General features: G+C 41.8%; 1 protein-coding gene across 2 annotated transcripts; it reads left to right on the top strand.

Moving 5' to 3' along the window:
* Positions 1-5124: 5124 nt before the first annotated feature.
* Positions 5125-17667, top strand: RIOK2 (RIO kinase 2). Of its 2 annotated transcripts, none has more exons than XM_033164272.1 (10): positions 5125-5260; positions 6101-6239; positions 6774-6890; positions 7231-7406; positions 8591-8679; positions 11468-11659; positions 11913-12005; positions 13487-14011; positions 14948-15044; positions 17436-17667. In XM_033164272.1, the coding sequence occupies exons 1-10, from the start codon at positions 5195-5197 to the stop codon at positions 17595-17597; spliced, it is 1656 nt and encodes a 551-aa protein (XP_033020163.1). In that variant the 5' UTR covers positions 5125-5194; the 3' UTR covers positions 17598-17667. The 2 variants fall into 2 exon arrangements, with proteins under 2 accessions (XP_033020163.1, XP_033020164.1); XM_033164273.1 differs by lacking the exon at positions 5125-5260 and adding an exon at positions 5340-5453.
* The last annotated feature ends 3034 nt before the right edge of the window (positions 17668-20701 follow it).

Raw genomic sequence — 20701 nt, 5'->3', positions numbered from 1 at the left:
GAATACTGGCAATCAAGTCACCTCTTCAAAAATATATCAAATGGTATCCAATACTTTCTATCACTAATGAAAGAAATCCAGAATAGAGAAGGGAGAGAGGCAGTTTACAGTAATTTTTCAAGACATGAATCCTATTAATTATATCAGCATACTTTTGATCATGGTTCAGGAAATTTTCCTACTACAATTTTTGCTATCTGGTATCACATTAGTTGGCTAAGGGTTTTCTGACATGTTGACAAACCATCTGACTTTGATAACACAATATATTTCCTGTACAAATAAGGTATACTGCATATTGTGCGCTGGAAAAGTTACACAAAAGTCAATTACCAATTCACCTATGAAATTAGTTTTAAGCCACTCACACAGAGGCTGCAGGTGCTCAGCACCATAGTTTTTGTTTTTTGTTTTTCTTTAAAATCTCATGTGAGGCAAAGCAGGGTAGCAACCCCCTGGCAGTGATTGTGCCACAGGTTCAATGCCTTCTGGCAGGCCACATGAGACATCAACACAGAAATGTTGATTCAGTGGCCTGAGTCCAAAATGTTTAAATGTGCCCCTACTGCCTGAACTGTGGATAAATCTGTTCACAGTACTTTAATAAAATAAATTCATTACCTTGCATATTTAGATTTTTATTGACAGCTATACACTAATGATTGAAATGCTTATTCTCAGTAAGCTAAATGAAAAGATAACTATACTATTAATAAAATGTGCCTAGGTTCACAGAACCAGATTGTCAAAACACTCAAGTTTTAGTGTGATTAAATATCAAGCTGACTAAATATTTCTAAACCAGTAGAAACTGATTTATATCAGTTATGGATGCCACTTTCAATAACAAGGTTCTAAATCATCTTTGGTGTTCATGCCAAGTTTTACAGTTTACATTAAGTCTAGGCTACAGTCCTTGGCATATGCATCCATTCAACTCAGAAAAAATGGCACTGTTCCACTGAAGCCTAGCAACTTGCTATACTTACAGCTTTGCATCTTCTTATAAATTCTTACTGTTTCGTAAGTCAACAGAAGCCTGATTATGGAACAATTAATCTATCTTGTCTTCTTGTGACTAATTCTCATATACATTTAATACTAACTATGCATTTTAAATATGAACGTGTTTTTCTCTGCATTTCATGGATAGCCCAGGAAGTAGTTCCTGTCCCAACCTGTGTAATTTTTCAACAAAAAAACTATCATTCTAGTGTAGACCGGTGGTGCATCAAGCTCAGCCTTCACAGCCATCCAAATCATAGGAGAATCATAGAATTGTAGAGTTGGAAGGGGTCCTGAGGATCTAGTCCAGCCCCCTGCAGTGCAGCTGTCCCTTATGGGGATCGAACTTGAAACCTTGGTGTTAATAGCACCATGCTCCAATCAATAAACATAAAAGACGAGTCTACTGAATCAAGCCAATGGCTCACATAGTCCAGCTTCCTGTTGTCACAGTGGCTAACCAGATGCCTGTGTGAAGCCTGGAAGCTGGACATGAACACAACAGCATTCTGCCCATTTACAATTTCCAGCAACTGGTATTTAGAGGCAGAATGGCAGTGGAGGTAGAACATAGCCATCGTAGCTACCATAGTAGCTTGTCCTCCATGAATTAGTGTAATCCCCTTTTACAGCCATCAAAGTTTGTGGTCATTACTGCCTTCTGCATAAGTGAGTCCCATAGTTTAACTATAGAGGCAACTCCTGATTTAGACGTCTCTGAATGATGTGCAACTACACCAAACACAGAAGTAGCCACAAAACCACATCATAAAGATGTCACTAAAAGGAATGGAACAGGGTGGAGCAGGCATACATGCTCTGTTCACATACAAGGGGCTCCTAAATAGAACCCCCATAAAAACAAGGATTGTCTTATACTGTATAGAAAAGTACTTTACAGTGGTACCTCGGTTTACGAACTTAATCTGTTCCGGAAGTCTGTTCTTAAACCGAGGCGTGTGCTTTCCCTACTGAGGCCTCCCGCCGCCGGGGTTCAGCTTCTGTTCATCTTCCGGGGCAAAGTTCGCTAACCAGAACACCTACTTCCAGTTTTGCGAAGTTTGTTGTCCGAATCGTTCATTAACAGGACTGTTCATAGATCGAGGTACCACTGTATTTTATCTCCACCTCCTTGAGCATTTTGCTTGCCCTTTTCTGAACCATTCCCGATATCTACAATATCAAGGTGCGGTAACCAGAATTGTACATATTATTTCAAATGTGGTCACAGCATAATCTGTATAGCCACATTATGATACTGACAGTTTTATTTTTTTTGTTTTTACAAGAATAGAAAACAGTATGGTAAAGTGTATCTTGTCTGTTATCAGAATCATGCCATCCTTTTAAATAGCTTCCAAAGTGTGTTTCAATGTTATATTTTTCTGAATTAAGGTTATGTACACAATTCATGTTACTGCCCAACACCTGCAAGTTATATTTAACACAAAAACCTATTTTGAGGATTTTATTAAATATCAAAGCAGTAGTAGTTCTCATTCAATGCTAGAAAATACAAAAAAAAAATTGGCTCGATGTATCAGACAGCTGAGCCAGAAAAAACAGCTCAAAGTTGACCTACTGTAGCACCATAAAAAATGCATTTACACTGTGCCCAAAACACTGAATTGATCAAACTACTTTCTATATTTCACCAATCAAATAGAAACTGCATTGCCAAAGGATTTTAAAAGAGGAATTATGAATGCAACCCTCAGTTCTTTATTAATGCATTTTATTTCTCATTTTTTTATTAAAAGAGCTTTATCCCACTCTTCAGTATTTCTCTTTCCAAAATGTGTGGCTAGAATGCTGGACTTGAATACAAATCACCCTCAGCCACAAAGCTCACTGGATGACCTGAACCAATCAATCCATATTATCCTAACCTAGGACAATGATGCAACTAGAATTGTAATGCAGCCTCGCCATAGATTTGGTGCGCTTGCATTTGGAATGGTGTATACAATCTAGTAACATCACCTCAGAAAGTACCAGTATATTGTGAAGTTGGAAATGGTTCAGAAAACAGCAACCAAAACAATCCAGATTCTATCCCCTGCATCTCCAGGTAAAACTGGGAAAGACTCCTACATAAAACCCTGCCATGCTAGAAGAACAATGTCTGAGTCAGTATAGGGCTGCTATCTATGTTGTTAAAAGTGTGTGCTCTACCACTGAACGATGGTCCTTGAGAAGCAACACTAAGCAGTTTTAGTATTGCCAGCGGAACCACAAACCTGCTCCCCCTTTCCATTTTTTGTGACCAAAAAGCAGGAGTATCAACTGAGAAATATGAGCATCAAGACACACAGTTCAAACAGAATGCAGACTAGTGCAAATGCAAACCTTGCACAGCTGGTGTGACAGAGCAACTTTGAACAGCAGCCACATTCTCTGGGGACCACATCCTACACAATCTACCTTCTGCTATTTAATAATCTTCTCCTACGTAGTACAAAAGCTCTCAGGATGCACAGCCCCAGGCCACCTGGTATACTCTCTAGAAGGAACTATAGCTGTGCCAAGCAAACCGGTTGAAGTTGAGACCCTCTTTTTGTTTATTTTTGAGCTTGAATGAAGCACTCCTATCATTTGTACTTGCTGCCCTATTTTCAACTTGCTAGTTAGTAAGTCCCATTGAACTTAAAAGGACTTATTTCTGACACAGAAAGTTTAACTCTGCACTGGAAGCCAGCAGGGAGTATCTAGGAATTAAAAGTTAACTTTCTTAACTGGGTTTTCTCTTTTATTCTAATGAAAATATTATATGAATACACACACCATTATATAGCCTACAGCAGGTTCCAGAACAACTCTGATTTATTTGTCATGTTCATTTGGCTGATCTCTTAGCCTTGATGCTTAACAATGAACAAGGGCCATAATCTGAGTGTGTGCTGGGTGCTACATGTCATTTGCAGGGAGAGCTACCTTTTTCATTTAATAAAAAAAAAAGATTTTTTTCACTGAAATTTTCTCAAACAATACATAACAAACAAAACATACATAGCAAATCTTGACTGTGAACTTTGTTTTGGGGGGGCGGAGAGAGAAAGCAACCAGAGAACACAAAATAGATTAGACGCAAAGATCACCATGCAGATGATCAAAGGAGGTAATTTATGATTTTTTTAAGCTAAAGGGGGCTTCCCTTCCTATTGAGTTTGGAACTCCATCCATACCTGACTTGCTTCAGAAATTCAAGAAAACCCGCCAGAGAGAATGCTTCTCTTCACATGCTGCTGCCTCTGTTTGGCACCACAGAGCTGAGGTGAGGCACTCCGATCTCTGCCATTGGCCAGGAAATCTGGTGCCCCAGGGAGGCTGCATTCACTGTGGAGGGGGGTGTCGGGGTATAAATAGAGAGATAATAATGATGCTAATTCCCTGCATCTGAAGAAGAACCTGACAGAAAGGAGGGAGTCCTATCCTAACTCTGTCTGTTGCCAGTGAAGGTGCAGCTTGCTAAGGTTGTGCTGCCTCTTGACACGTGTCCATCGTTCAGACGGGCGGGCCGTCTGAGGGATGGAGGGTAAAGTCACAGCCTTTGTGTCACTGAAAGCTACGCCGCCGCATGCTCTACCGACTCCTGGCAAGAAGCAAAACACTCTCCCACGAACGCTACCTTGGCCGCGGCCCGAGGCAAAGGGACGGGGCGCTCGCCGCGCGAAGCCATGGCTCTCTCAAGGAAAGAGGCCACCGCCAACAAGCCCTCTCCTCAGTCCGTTCCTCCCGCGCGACGCGTTTCCTAGGCACCGGGTCCTGCCAGGTACATACAAGCATTCACAGCGTATTTAAAGGGGAGACAGAACTCGGGAAGTTTGAGATGCCCGCGTATTTATATTGCAGAACTTCGAATTATAAACATGCCGTACAGCTGTAACGATGCGGGGAAAGAAGACGCGATTAGCGTCTACATAGCTGCAAGGACCTGAGAGAGAGAGAGAGAGAGAGAGAGAGAGAGAGACCACGCCCACATCGAAGAACTTAACTCCGCCCTTATGGCAGGAGGCGGTTTGCGTGCGTCTTTCTGCGCGTGCGCAACAGCCGACGGAAACTGTGCGTGTGTGCGTAAGCGGAACAACGAGGAGAAAAAGCTACGGGCTGACTCACATGCGTGTTGGGTCCAGAGCGTGGAAGGGACCTTCCATTCAAGGGGGGGGGGGTTGTTTAGGCGGACGAAACCATGGGGAAGTTGAACGTCGTTTTGCTTCGCTATCTTTCCCGAGAACACTTCAGAGTACTAACTGCGGTAAGGATCACTTGGCGATCGGTTCCAGGGAATTATAAGAGGCCTGGACCAGGGCTTGGTCCCTGGTGGCCAAAAACAGGTTGAGGCCGGGTCTGGGTGGAGATCTGGGAAATCATGGCTTCCGCGGGTGTCTTAGCAAAAACCTCATGTGCGCCTCTGAAAGCACGCAAATTGACATTAACATTCAACATGGGTAAGTGTGTCCATCAAGCAGCAAAGATAAGGAAATGTTATGTAAATAAAAAAATACGACGATTAATTATCTTGCTGAATATTATGCTTTAACTTAAGAAGCGTGTTACAAATAGGTAGCCGTGTTGGTCTGCCATAGTCAAACCAAAATAAAATAAAAAATTCCTTCCAGTAGCACCTTAGAGACCAACTAAGTTTGTTCAAACTTAGTTGGTCTCTAAGGTGCTACTGGAAGGAATTTTTTAAGAAGCATGTGTTTTAGTTTAGTTTTTCATCCAAGTGGTTTCCTCTCTTCCAATACTTTGTACAAGCCCACTTTATTATTTTGTTTTCTGTGGTCTTTCTATAGAATTGCTCCCACTTGAATCTGGCTGAATCTTAAAATCATCATATGATACCCTTCTCTGCAGCTAATTGAAGAAAGACATGGGCTGACCTTTAGTTGCCAAACTTCTTATAACTGCATATGTCTTCATATTTGAAAAATCCATATTAACACGTGTTCTGTGAGGGCATGAGCCAGTATTTAAAAATATTAAATGCAAGCACCAGAAAGGAGGCTATATATTCAAAAACAGGAGGCATGACGTAGGAAACTATGCTTATCAAAATAAAGAGTATTTATCATGCTATGTTTTGCTGTTACAGGTGGAAATGGGCATGAAGAACCATGAAATAGTCCCTGCCAGCTTGATTGCCTCCATTGCTAGCCTCAAACATGGGGGATGTAACAAAATTTTGAGAGAACTAGCAAAGCACAGGCTCTTGGCTTATGAACGAACTAAAAGTGAGTATAAATGGGGTGCCTGCCCACATTGTTGTTTCAGTGCATTTTTATGAATGCCGCCATTGGTTGATATCCAACATTGCACAAGTGAAATTCCCCTTCCTCTCATCCCACTGTGCCCCCTTGTAAATATACTGCAAATAGTTCTCCAACACTCCCAAGCACACGTAGTGGGAAGGAGAGGTCCCGCTGCATGAGCAGAAATTGTTCTACCTGCAGACAGGAACCACTGAGTATCACCTGTTGAAAACTAGAGGAAACCAGCAATATTTGATATGTTTAGTTGCCAACCAAGGTATCTTAAATTAAGTTCTTTCAACTCATGATGCCCACATTTAATTCCATGTTGTTGCTGTGACTATAAAATTCCTCTTGTCTGTACAATATGGATCACAGGGATTGTTGGGGGGGGAAGTTCTCTTACTTTGGAGTACTGCTAACTTAAGTATTTTTGGTGTTTTAAAAGGACACACTGCATAATGATAAGCGCACAGTAATGTAGTGTGATATGATGCACTTATTTTACTTCTGCAGCTGTCCAAGGTTATCGATTAACTAATGGAGGTTATGATTACTTAGCCTTGAAAACTCTTTCTTCTCGACAAGTTATCTGTTCTGTTGGAAACCAGATGGGCGTTGGAAAAGAATCAGGTATTTTCAAGTTTCATGATTAGGGGACGGGGTCTATCGAAAACATTTAAATAGCCTCTATGAATTCTAAAGATTTAACATTTCATGATCATTCAGTGTTCTTAAATTGTAAAGACCATGAACAGTTTGCTGTGGTAAGCAGCTAATCAGAAAAATTCACTGAATGAACCTGGATTTGGCACAATATTGATAGTATTGTTTCTGCTGTTCATAGACCTTAAGCACCATTCTAAAATATATTTTCTGGTTAAGTAGGCAAGTAACAAAGTGTAAATTTTGAATGTGTTAAAGGCTAATTTTTTTATCATGCTTCTAATTGGACTGAATCTTTGTTTTAAAGATATTTATATTGTTGCAAATGAAGAAGAGCAGCAACTTGCATTGAAGCTGCATAGACTTGGGAGGACTTCCTTTCGGAACTTAAAAAACAAGCGTGATTACCATAAGCACAGAAACAAGATGTCCTGGCTCTACCTGTCACGTCTTGCTGCAATGAAGGAGTTTGCCTACATGAAGGTACTTGTTGGCTCTTTTTCCCCTGGTTCTCCAAAATCTGGGCCCATCGTGACTAGGCTAGAGCCAGAAGTTACAGAAAGGTCTACACATGCTTCCTCTAACTTTATTCTCACCTGTCAAGATGATGGGCGTGACCCATTTTTAACTGATTACTTCTTCCACATGTCCCCATCCAATTTCTAAAATTATCCATGGGCTCCTTTTAACGTCAGTACCACCTTTGAAGCAGCAGCTAGCCCAGTGGCAACTCAATATGTGTTGGCCGTGAAAAAGGTGAATTTCGTAATAAGGGTTACCAGAAAAGGCCATGAATATTAAAACTGGCAGCATTCTGTACATAAGTCTATATTGCAACTACATTTGGGGATCCTGTGCCTTGTTCTGATAATCTCCACATCATGTCTGAGCAGATATTTTGAACCTAGATCAGGGGTCCCCAAACTAAGGCCCGGGGGCCAGATGCAGCCCAGTCGCCTTCTAAATGCAGCCCACGGACAGTCCGGGAATCAGCGTGTTTTTACATGAGTAGAATGTGTCCTTTTATTTAAAATGCACCTCTGGGTTATTTGTGGGGCCTGCCTGGTGTTTTTACATGAGTAGAATGTGTGCTTTTATTTAAAATGCATCTCTGGGTTATTTGTGGGGCATAGGAATTCGTTCATTTTCCCCCCTCAAAATATAGTCCGGCCCCCCACAAGGTATGAGGGACAGTGGACCGGCCCATGGCTGAAAAAGTTTGCTGACCCCTGACCTAGATCTTCTCAATCCTAGTCTGTTTTAGGTGGTTTTAAAGGGAGTAGACATGGAAGATAAAGCTAAGTGGAACCTCCATGTTTTAAGTGGAACACGCTGGAGGGGTAAAGAGAAAGGGAGAGTTGTTGCCTTCATGGTCTGCTTGTGGTTCTTCAAAGCATTTGGTCAGTCACTTTGAGAAACTGGATACTGAACTTCAGTCGTATCCTGCAGGCCTCTTACGTCCATATCACATTCTTACAATATGATGGATTTTATTTTATTGTTATTTGGTGTGCATTTATTTGTTTTACATGAAGCTGATTTCATTTGTGCCGTAAACTAGTACTCGGCATTAAAACTAACACACTGGAATATTAATACGTACTTAACTCAAATAGAAGGACATGCACTGATTTTTAAAAATACCCTTTTCCCCCTCTTTTGGCCAGGCTTTGCATGATAGAAAATTTCCTGTTCCAAAACCATATGACTACAATAGACACGCAGTAGTAATGGAACTTGTCAATGGTTACCCTTTGTAAGTATTAAGGTATTTTCTCAGGGGTGCTTCTGTTCAATATGATTTATAGATTTATAGTTTATAGATTGTTAGTAGTAGATGTTTGGACAAAGCAATAGTAACTTTCTTGGGTGTCAAAGTTAAGAAAACTCCTGTAGGAAGGACCTTAGACATCACTGCAGGCTGGGATTGACAGTACTGTAATTGGTTTTCGTTAAAAGCCATTGTTCTGACTTTGTACACGACAGGGCCTTAATTATATTTTTGATAACTGGGAAGCAAGCTATACCTGTATATTTCCCTTGACTTCCATTTCTTAAATAATAAAACTAAGAATTACCAAAATCTAAGCACTGTTGAAATTGCTGATTACTTGGAAATATTCACTCGAGCCCTACATTTCATACTAAAGCATGCAGAAGAGACAATTCCATAAACACTGGATGATTAAGGAAAGCAGAAAAGATTGGTTTAAAGGGGTCTTCTAGGTGAGCTCTTTTTACCATATAAAGCAACATGTGTTAGGAGTAATTTCCTTTTTAAAATAAATGGAGCTCTTTCCCTGTTGAGCAAAATACTATCAAAGAAATTCCTATTGCAGCATATTACTTTTTTCTTCTCCCTTTCTCTCCACACCCCCCCAACCCTAAACTGGGTTTTTTAAAAACATTTCTTCCAACAAATCTGTCGGTAACATCAATATAATTCTTTATAATGGTAGATTATGCCTTCAAAATGATTGGTTATTTGGAATTAAAACTTTAAATAAACCTTTACCCATAGCCTTGCAATCTACAAAAATGGATGTGGTTGGTATGTCTGTTCTACACATTGAGATGTTGGCACAGCAAGTCAGAAATGTACTGTTGTAAGAACACAGAAGAGCCCTGCTCAAAGGCCCGTCTAGCCGATCATCCTGTTCTTACACTGACCAGTCAGATGCCTATGAAATGCTTGGGCTAACTATCTTATTTCTTTTGGAATTTTATTGCATAGTGCATATTTTTATTATAACTAGTATTATTGCTGAGATAATAAATTGTAATACTTACCACTGGTTTTATATTGTCTGTTGGATTATTATTTTTTAAACAATATGAGATCACTGAAGTTTGCCCACTAGCATGCTGACTGCGTGTATTTGCACAGCTAAAGGCATTTGTGTCCAATCTGACCTTCATTTGTCTTCCTGGATCAAAACTCAATTGGCTGCAGTTGAAAAACAAGGTCACATTATAAATGCGATATGGCAAGGCATCTGAAATGAGCTGCCTAATCAGAAACGAATCTTATTTCAAGACTTGAATTAATTAAACATGAATTAAAAAAGAACATTCCTTTTGAAGTATTCAGCAATTCTTGTACTAAATTTTAAAAGATTATATAGGAAAGGTGTTGCAAAATAGACAAAGGGCGACTTGATAGCATAAAAGGAGACCTTTGTTACCTGTGAGCCATGATCATCCAAAGTCATCAGCTGAAGAAACTGCTTTGTTAAGTGAAGATATAGGGTTGGATCCTGACTTGTTTTTGATGGAACTCCACAAACTGGAGGAGGGCATTTTTCAATTCTTTCTGCAGTCCCCTTGTCCCATGCTCAAAATCTGTTTCAGAGGGCTGGGGACCTTCCTGAATAGTACGTGGCACAGGGGCTGCAGAAGGAAACAGGATAACTAAAAATGGCCTCTCCTCTCTTCTCTCCTTTGTTTCTTCTTCTAGTATGTATGGGATTATGTGACGTAGTTGGTTGGCATTGTAATATGCTTCTATGTTGGGGATTCTCCATCCTCCTTCTGAGGTGGGGAGATGCAGGTATTTGGTGCTTATTCTTGGTTTTTTGTGTGAGAAGATAAGAGTGTAGTTTTCTCTGCCATTTGCGGAGTTGGGTTGGGGGAATCCAGATTGGGAGGGTTTGGAACAGGTATGTTAGTTTTGGGAGGGTGATCATTTTGATCATGGCTATTTTGTCTGAGAGAGTGGAGTTCATGTTGTTCCATCTCCTTAAATTTTCTCTTCTCTCCTTTGTCAATGGGAATGAAAGCTTCCACTGGGTTGGAGCAAATGGAAGGAGCCCCCCTCCACAGAGGAAGATGCCTGAGTCCAATCCATAATTGTTGACTTTCCCAAACTTTTTATTCTCGGAGGCAAGTCAGTAATTATGTTACTGTGGAGTCACCCTCTCCCCCCCCCCCCCGAGATGTGAGTAAGGTCAATACGTGTAAAACAGAATGAGCACAGGAGATGCATCTTTAACACATATTGTGTGACGCTGTGAGAAGGAAGGCATGGGGAACTCCCTTTTCACAACTGCCTTATTTGGTGCAGCCCATGCTGCACACTTGTGCCTTAAGGTGTGTTTGTGTTACTCATTCTTTGAGAGATTCAAACGTGTCTTATTTCCAGCAAAGGAGTGTGAGAAAATGTGAGAAATCTTTACAAGTAGCTCGTGTCATTGCTGAGAAGTGATGGCGCATGATAATTAATCCATGTGATGACAGCACACATTTTTCAGGCATGCTGCGTAGATCAGTGAAATCAACAAATAATACCTCCCATGTAACCCTAACACACCCCTTCTATGTATAAAAGTGCAATTTTGTGGGGCCTTTCATCTAACTTTTCAGATGGCCAGCTACTGAGGTTTTGTGAATAAATTTTCAGCCAAATTAGACTTTGAACTCTCTTGCACATATCCAGTGGACTACCCAATGGATCACATTGGCATATTCTTGGTTTTTCCCTCCTAGTTGGGGCATCCATTTGATCATAGCCGTAATATTCTGGTGGCTTTGTTTTTATCACGTAGATGTCAAGTCCATCATCTCGAAGACCCTGCCTCTCTGTATAGCGAGCTAATGGAATTAATCGTGAAACTTGCCAACCACGGTTTGATCCATGGTGATTTCAATGAGTTCAATCTCATGTTGGATAATGAAGATCGAGTCACAATGATTGATTTCCCACAGATGGTGTCAACATCTCACCCAAATGCTGAATGGTATGTGATGAGCAGCCTCTGTATTATCAAGGTGTGGCCATTTGATGACATTGAGCAGGTTTGTGGGGTCTTGGTAAGCCTGGCTTAGCATGTCGGCTGTTGACTGGAGAAGATGTTTTGCGAATTCCAGAACAGAGCTCAAAAACATGAAAAGCGGAATTGATGCATGAGTAATGAAGAACCTATAGTAGTGGTATGTTTGTAAATTGAACACGCCTTTTTAAAGTAATCTGTGAAACTTCTTTTCGTTCAGGTACTTTGACCGAGATGTGAAATGTATTCGTGACTTCTTTATGAAACGTTTCAGCTACGAAAGTGAACTCTATCCAACTTTCAAGGACGTTAGGTAAGTTTGTGGGCCTGTTTAGAAACGAAGGGTTATTTCGCACCTCAAATTCTACCTGTACGCCAGTGTTTCCCAAACTTGGGTACCCAGCTGCTTTCGGACTACAATTCCCATAATCCCTGACCACTGGTCTTGCTAGCCAGGGATGATGGCAGTTGTAGTCCCAAAACAGCTGAAGTTTGGGAAACGCTGCTCTTCACAATGCATTCAGGTTGTTCCCAGAGAGGCATTTGTCCTCCTGGAAGTTAAGCCTGAACTGAGGCTCCAAGGATAGAAACACAAGTTTACAGCCATGATTTCTGCAACCACAGTAGCATGTCTTTAACTATCACAGTAACATGCATTAACTATTTCTATTTGAGGGCTTGAGTCACGGATTCCAATTCTCATCCAAATGCGTCTCTGGAGAGAGTAGAAGCTAAGTCACTTTCGTGCCAGATACAGATCAGATAAATGTTTGCTATTGGTGTATGCATCTGTCTTACGCTAAATATATATATATATGTCATTTTCTGATGCTCTCTTAAGCTGTACGTAAACAAACAAACCCGTGTTGCAACATGTGAGTCAGCAATATCAAAAGCAACACGATGACCAGAAACAAATACAATATGAAAAACTTTATGGAATGATTCAAAACATCAAAGCTAAAAAAAACTGAAGTCTCTGAAAGTCCTTAAATGAATCACGATGCCAGACTTTACCCGGCGGAGAACAAGCTGTGAAGCTTTGTATAATGAGCAAATGTCCAATTCTGTTGTCCAATTCTGAACAGTGTTTCCGGATAACGAACTGTTTCGTTGAATTCTTCATCAGCGAATTAGTTCAACACTTGTTAGTAGAAAGATATGTAATTAAAAAAAAAAATCTAATAGATATACCGTATATTCCGGCGTATAAGACGACTGGGCATATAAGACGACCCCCAACTTTTCCAGTTAAAATATAGAGTTTGAGATATACTCAACCACAGATTTTCTACCCGGCGTATAAGACGACCCCCGACTTTTGAGAAGATTTTCCTGGATTAAAAAGTAGTCTTATACGCCAGAATATACTGTACATGAAAATGAAAAATACTCAGGAACAGTGCTCATGCAAGTATGTAGTCACTGCTCTTCTAGATCTGGAGGATGTTCCTCATTCCAGTCATTATCCAGTCGCTTTCAGTCTCTGATCCTCTTACCCCTCCTTTTAAAAAAAAGAAGTGAATTTATTTGCAACAGACAGCTAATCTTTTTATTGGATTACAGAATGCAGCTCCTTCAGAATTGCACCTTAGGATGCCAGTTCTTCTACCCCTTACCATACCCGGGGAAGGCATTTTTTTGTCAAAGTATATCCCATCAGGATGTACTTCAGTGTATGGGTATAAAATCACAAGTCCATCATTACTTTAGGATAACTTTGTTCTAAAAGTGTACTTGCATTAAATGGAGACTCAGTTCATGCTTGACTTTTCTCTTTCCCCGCATTGCCAGGAGAGCATGTTCTCTTGATGTCGAAATTGCAGCCAGCGGTTACACCAAAGAAATGCAGGAAGATGATGAGCTTCTTCACCCAGCTGGCCCTTGTGATGAGGGCAATGAAACCGCGTGTTCTCCCAACGTGCAAGATTCTGAAGGGGGAGAAACGCTATGCAGCGGCACAGATCAAAAGACCGAAGGGGACTTCACAGAGGAGGTTGACGATGCCGCCGAAGATTTGGGGCAAAGCAGCGAAGAAGAAGAAGATGATAGCGCAGATGAAAGTGAGCAGAGTTTAGATTTGCGGGAGTTCGCCTGTGCCTTACAACAAGCTGAAGGGCAAATTATTGCTGCTCGAGACAGGGCTAATGCAGGCTGCTCTGTAATTGATTTTTCTGAGGATGAAAAGAAAATTGAAAAATCTACCAAAACTGAAGATCAGACAGGTCAGGGAGAAGAGCCTGTTGACAAGGACTGCGAAGATGAATGCCCTGATCTGGTTGACTTGTCAACATTAAACAGAGAATTCAGGCCTTTCAGGTATAAATTTATATTGATCATATGGTTCTTCAGATACTGTTTTTTTGTTGTTGTTTTTTCTCTTTCCAAAACAGAAGCTCCCCAAGCGTTGGGCATATTTCTTTTCCGAAACTCTTCCATCAGATTCAAAGCAGTGGGTGCGTTTTAAATAGTAGCATGTGTAATGACCTTTTTATTACAATGTAATATTCAAGGGCTAATTGATTAGAAATATTATACATTACTTGATTCATCACTGGCATGCTTTGACCCTCATGGAGAAATTTTAAAATGGTACCAGCTATAATCTCTCGTACATTTTGTACTCATGTAAACTTGCTCCTACTTGATTTGCTCTACTAGTGGAGGGAGCACAAATTATTCATTGCACCAGATTTTGCTGGCCCTGCCTTATTGCTGTTTTCAGATACTGTTCCCTCTTCATCAGTCCTGTTGGCCAGGAAAACCTTCGCTAACAAAATTGCCTAAGCTGAGTAGTTAGCCACACTGCCCAGCCTGCATTTTGTTTAATGAGATGAGACATTTATTGGCTTCTTGCATAGAAAACTGAGATTGCAAAAGGAGGCTGACAGGTCCTTTTGCTGCCTTTGTTGGAAGTGAAGTCACTCGAGGCATGGCAGAGTGTGAGCCTGTGTCAGTCTTAGTGCCTGTTTGCAAGCAATAAAGATTCAAGAGTACCTTTGGGCCAACGATAGTCATGCCATACGAAACAAACGTCCTTGAGACTGGAGGGTCTGTTGAACAAACCCATTTCATTCTCGCAAATTTTGTGTAGGTGAATATCCTGGGTGGATTGTGTCCATTATCAATATCTGTTTGGGTGAAATAGTTTACAGTTTCTAAATGTAAATGTTGCAACTGAATCATCTCAGAAGAGTTAATTGGTGAAACTTGGGTTAAAAATGGCTGACTACAAGCATCTGTTCTGTATTGCAGAAATGAGGAAAGCCTATGTCACATCAATGACCACAGGACAAGAACTACTAGCATGACTTCAGTAGGCAGTATGGGAAGTCGTTCAACTATTCCTCCAGTAAGTCCTACATAAGTAATGAGAAAACTGTGGCCCTCCAGAAATTCTTTGGGCTGCTGCTCCCTCATCCCTGTCCTTGCAGCTTTGGGCTGGTGGAAGTTGTAGTTCAACATCCCCTTCCTCCTTTATATAATGCTCTAAGACTTAGAGCTCAGTCCCGCAAAATCTTCCCCAGCACGGCTGCTGTTTATTTCATTAGGACATTGCAGGCCAGTGGATTATGCCTTCAGTTAACTTGTTGTCTCTCACTAAGCTTTGACCCTTCTTTCACCTGATACTGATCAAGTGGTGAAGGAAAAACAGGGTTCTTTCTCTGTATTCATAAGTGTAAATGGCTGGGGATTTTTGAAAGCGCAATTAGAATTATTCTAAAACTTGCAACAGTTGTTACCTTCCAGTCAAATCCAGATCCATTATTGCTCTTGAAAGCCTAATGACAATAACTGTTGTCATTGTCTCTGAAGGTCATTAGTTTCCGCTGTTAAAACATTTTCTTGCTCCACTTAAAGCATAATGCCACGGTTCCAGGGCTTCAGCCACTGTTGTGTGTAACCCAGTTTTGAATCCCTGCCACCTCTGCTTTCCAAGCAGCTGGAATACTGCATACAATCAAGGGGTGGGGGGGGGGAGTTTCCCCAGGCACCAAACAGCATAGTAGCAGCTTTGGATGATGCTTCATGTGTATACTCCATAGGTTTTTATTATGCTGTGGTGGTTTCATTTATCCTAAAGTGCCTCTATGTGGCTTGTGTAGGTTACTGATCACCTTGGGATACTGGGTGGAGAAAGCATGGGGTGTGTTTAATTATCTTTTTTAAACATAGGTGATCAAGCAATATTTTTGTTAACAGGTTCTAAAAGAGCCTTGCATTTTTAAATAGTTGTAACAGGAGAATTCTGTTGAAAACCCCACCCCTTTATCCAAGCTAAATTAAATTTTGCAATTAGAGATGAGCATAAACAGAAGGGTCCTACGCCTTTGTCAGTCATATTGAATCACCAGCTTATCCGAGGAGGGTGGAGGAATCTGCTGCTTTATTTTCTTGGACACCCACCAGGACACTCCCCCCCCCCAACTAGATTGAGAGCACTCTGTCTGACAAAGGCACTGCTCTCTTCTTTTTTCATTACCAACTGGAAATAGTATACCAGACCCTAAGAGTACAATCTGAAAGGGCCAGCGCATTCCACTCCTGGAGCCCAGCAATCTGCTGACAAAAGGGAATGGACTGAAAACAATTCTTTGTCTTCCAAATTCTTTAAATTCCTAGTAAATGATTGCTGCTAGACTGACCAAAAGGAGGGAAGTGTTTCTGCACAGAACCTGCCCTATCAAATGCCCCCCGTAGAAATACCTTCCTTTAGTCATCTTTGCAATGAACGGAGGGTTGTGTTGCAAGCTGGATTTTACCCCTTGAACCCTGCTCCTATGTGCGCTCCTATGTTGAACCACCCTGTGATCCTGAGGAATATGGCAAACTATAAATTGAAATAAGTTTTTTCTTGCCAACCCCATCCAGCAAAGTTCCCATCTTCTCACCATTCTAGATACAGATCCAGCTGACAGCTGGGTCACTTGCGTTTTCCCCAGTCCTCTTGTTTGCATTGGTGGGTGATAGGGATGTTTATATCAATTTATTTCTCACTGTAAGGTCACATCCTTCCTCCAAGGAGCTCAGGGCAGTGTATGCAGCAGCAGCTGCCTGCAAAGGAAGGTGATTGGACCCAACGCCACACCACCCAGTGAGTTTTGTGGCAGTGGGGCAGTCCTGCATTCTGATAATTTATGCCCCGTTGGCTCCTGCCTGTGTACGGCTGTCCTTTTCATATCTGAACCACGGCTCTAAAGCTTCTATTGCCACGTTGAACTTAGGATAGCTCAGTCAGCAGAGCATGAGACTCTTAATTTCAGGGTCATCGGTTTGAGCCCCACATTGGACAAAAGATTCCTGCATTGCAGGAGTTTGGACTGGATGACCCTCGTGGTCCCTTCCAACTCTTGATTCCCTGACACATGCAAACAAATGTCCAAGTTAGATCAGTGCAGTTTGTGAGGAATTCATTACTTGTCTCAGCCACAAGGGGGAGTAGTATTCTTCCAAACTAGCTCAAAATTCTCAAGATTCCAAAAATGTTCCGGCTTGCTTTTGCGTGTCTTCACTCTGTTGTTGCACAATGTCACTGGCCGGTTTTTTGATCCTGCCCAGGTTGTTTAGACTGAGAAACTATTGTTCATTAATTCCAGAAAAGCCGCTGCCTGTTAAAGCTCATTAAACCGTGCATTTGTTTTGTGCCACGTCGCCCCTTGTATCCAACCTATTTTGAGTTCTCAAAGGGTCACTCAACTTGCAAGCAAGACCCTAACATCTGGGTTTTGAAAATGTCTTGCAGGAGCTGATAAAACAAAAGATCAAGCGCCAGCTGACGAAACAGCAAAAAGCTGCTCTGAGACGGCGGTTGCAGAAAGGAGAAGCAAACATTTATACAAAACAGCGGCGGGAACACATGCACAACATCAAGTCGAGTTTGGACTCAGCCAGCTTCTGGGGCTAACATCCTGCAGAAAGATCTTCCTTCTTTCCCCATGCCTTGCAAATCAATGAACAAAATGGCTTTTCTGCTTAAGCAACATGTCAAATTGTGTTCTTTCTGTTGTAGGCTGAGACAAGCCTTCAAGGCAGACTCTGTGGCACGCCCAAGTTCAGATGTGCCCAGTGAGATTTCTTATTTGTTTTGTTTTGTTTTTTTACTTGAGATGGTTCACACTTGCTGGAGTGCTTCACTATGCTTGTTGAGAGCAGGAGGCTCCATCTTGCATGGCTGTATGTCAGCCCAGATCCTGCCCCAGGAGCCAGCTGGCTATGTCACTTGGCTTTCAGGAAGCCTGCTTCTAGAGGAATCCACTCACCATTTGCTACGCCGCTTTTTTCAGAAACAGAAGCCAAAAACTTCCACAGGCAATAAAATCGTCAGAGAAAGCAAACTTAGGGCAGCGAACTCCCAGTTTTCAGGTGGCTGGACTGAAAATAGAACCCATCTGATACTATGCATATAGACACACAAGGCTCGGCGAGTTCAGTTTAGCACACTCCCTCGATTGGGTGCATAGGATTGTATCGCTTAGGTGCCCATTTAAGCCTGCAATCCACCTAAACGTGCTTTTCAGGTAGTAGGGTCCATTAGATGAGGCGTAAAATAAGCACAGGTTTACAAAACATGGGGTCAACCTGCAAATAAACTTAAGGAGATGGTTTTAAGGCTAGTGCAAATCCGTGGGCTCAAATCTGACACCATTCCACAACCCTGTTTAAAGTTACCCTGTTGTCTTCACTGTGGCTCAACTGCCTTACTTTGCAATCCCATATATCAGGTGTCAGCAACCTTTTTCGGCCGTGGTCTGGTCCACCATCCCTCAGACCATGTGGTGGACCGTACTATATTTTGAAGAAAATGAACCAATTCCTGTGCCCCACAAATAACCCCGAGGTGCATTTTAAATAAAAGCACACATTCTACTCATGTAAAAACATGCTGATTCCCGGACCGTCCGTGGGCCGGGTTGAGGAGGTGATTGGGCCGCATCTGGCCCATGGGCCTTAGGTTGCTTACCCCTGCCATATATGTTTACTCAGAGCTAAGCCCTATTGAGGTCAGTGGTACTTCCTCCTGGGTAATTGTTTTTGCCTTTGCAATAATTAATGTAGCACCTTCAGCAGTATCTTAATTTCTAAACTTGAACAAAGGCCCACAAGTTTTTCATGACTAGCAGAGCTTTGAACCTAGAAGCTCTTGCTCGATTTCTCTCAGCACTTCCAAGGTTTCATGCGTAAATCCTGCCCAAACTGACAAGTAATAAAAATGATGTTGCACAGGCCTGGCTGGCACTCGGATCTCTAAGCAGCTCTGTGCAACTGCTAATAAATTTTGTTAACGTATTTTCAACAATGTGCTAGATAGCCTCTCGCAAAATATCTTGGAAACTCAGTAGCCAGGAGCACTCGGCTGAAGTGGTGTGGGTTTAAAGTGCATAGAAGATGTTTATCTAGCAGAAATAGAAGCAAGCAGTTGTTCTGCTGAATCTGCTTTGTTAGTAATAATAGTTTCCTACTACTCTGCACTACAGCTTGAAGCATCTTTGTGAAGTTCAGTTTATGATGGTTTCTGTGAGTGTATTTAATGTAGCAGCTGAAGTCTTAAAAGAATGGGGTGGGAATGGTTTTCTCGTTGCTGAAGTAGCCATACATAGCCAGCTTATCTATTTCTAAAATAATTCAAGAACAGCATATTACAACAACCAAGAGAAAACATGAGCATTTAGCAGGCAAGAACTGAAAACAGGTTAAAGCCCAGTGGCCTAAGAAAGTTTTAATTTCCCACCTAAATGGGAATGTTGCAGGCCAAAATGGAATCACTGAATTGTACAGCTGGAAGGCATTAACAGTGTCTCGCAAGTGTCGCCCTTTACTTTCTCCCACATACCTGTATGACAGATTGCCGTTTACTCTAGTGGGGAGAGAAATACAGCAGTGCTGTATAATGGGGGAGAGCCTGAGTTTCTTGTGGGAAGGTACACGTTGCCCCAAAGATGGCCCTCTTGGTCCCTTCCAGCTCTGGTTCTGTGAAATACATGGTGGACTTTAGTGCAGAACAAAGATGCTCTGTACTCAAGCCTTTCAATATACATGCCCTCTTTTCGCATGCATCCTTCCTAGCGTAATTACAGAGATTTTGCTAGTTGGCTTTTAAAGTCTGAACAGGATTTTTTTAAACCAAAAAAAAACACTATATGCGTTTCTGTTTCAAGATTGAGGGAAGGACTGAAAGGTTGATGGTGCTGACGTTCTTGAAAGTAACCTTAAACAGATTTCCACAAAGAGAAGATAGTTTGCACATGTATGCTTATTACCTGCCTACTTCCATCTGCATCATCCCCCGATGCAAACAGCTGCCACACATTTTAACAAGACGGACTACTTCCATGCCTTTTCTCGGGGTTCTGTACCCTGGAAGCAATTTGTACATTGCTTGTTAAGCTTTCGTGTCACCTGAGGTCACGGACCAGCATCGAAAGAACTGCAAAACTCGTTTGGCAAGTCCAAGAGAAGCAATAGACTTGGTTGCTTTTGAGTAAAATATTCAAAAGGCTAAAGCGATGGAACATGGGATACCCCACGGGGCATGGTGTCTCCTCTGAGAACGTTCGATATAAGTACTTGATTGATGGTTTTTTTATTATTATTTAAAGAGAATTGGTTTATATTAACATTTAATACGAGTAAGTGGAGAGCCTTGTATGCCTCTCTCTTAGCCAGGTGTGCTGCCTCTGGGCTGAGCACCTACAGTTTGCACGCTATTATCCACTAGGGATGCGGGTGGCGCTGTGGTCTAAACCACTGAGCCTCTTGGGCTTGCCAATTGGAAGGTCAGCAGTTTGAATCCCCGCGATGGGGTGAGCTCCCATTGCTCTGTCCCAGCTCCTGCCAACCTAGCAGTTCAAAAGCATGCCAGTGCAAGTAGATAAATAGGTACCGCTGCAGCGGGAAGGTAAACGGCATTTCCATGCGCTCTGGTTTCCACCAATGTGTTCTGTTGTGCCAGAAGCGGTTTAGTCATGCTGGCCACATGACCTGGAAGCCCGGACAAACACTGGCTCCCTC

Source organism: Lacerta agilis, chromosome 11, assembly GCF_009819535.1.
Source record: "Lacerta agilis isolate rLacAgi1 chromosome 11, rLacAgi1.pri, whole genome shotgun sequence".
NCBI lineage: Eukaryota > Metazoa > Chordata > Lepidosauria > Squamata > Lacertidae > Lacerta > Lacerta agilis.
The sequence above is the reverse complement of the archived record's forward strand: the minus strand, read 5'-3'. Positions and strand labels throughout refer to the sequence as shown.

What these genes read in the sequence shown, in the direction of transcription:
- RIOK2 (XM_033164272.1), top strand. Translation starts at nt 5,195, where the DNA reads ATGGGGAAGTTGAACGTCGTTTTGCTTCGCTATCTTTCCCGAGAACAC. An exon ending in GGCTTATGAACGAACTAAAA is followed by an intron (nt 6,240 to 6,773) that starts GTGAGTATAAAT and finishes TTACTTCTGCAG; the next exon opens with CTGTCCAAGGTTATCGATTA. An exon ending in AGAGAATTCAGGCCTTTCAG is followed by an intron (nt 14,012 to 14,947) that starts GTATAAATTTAT and finishes TCTGTATTGCAG; the next exon opens with AAATGAGGAAAGCCTATGTC.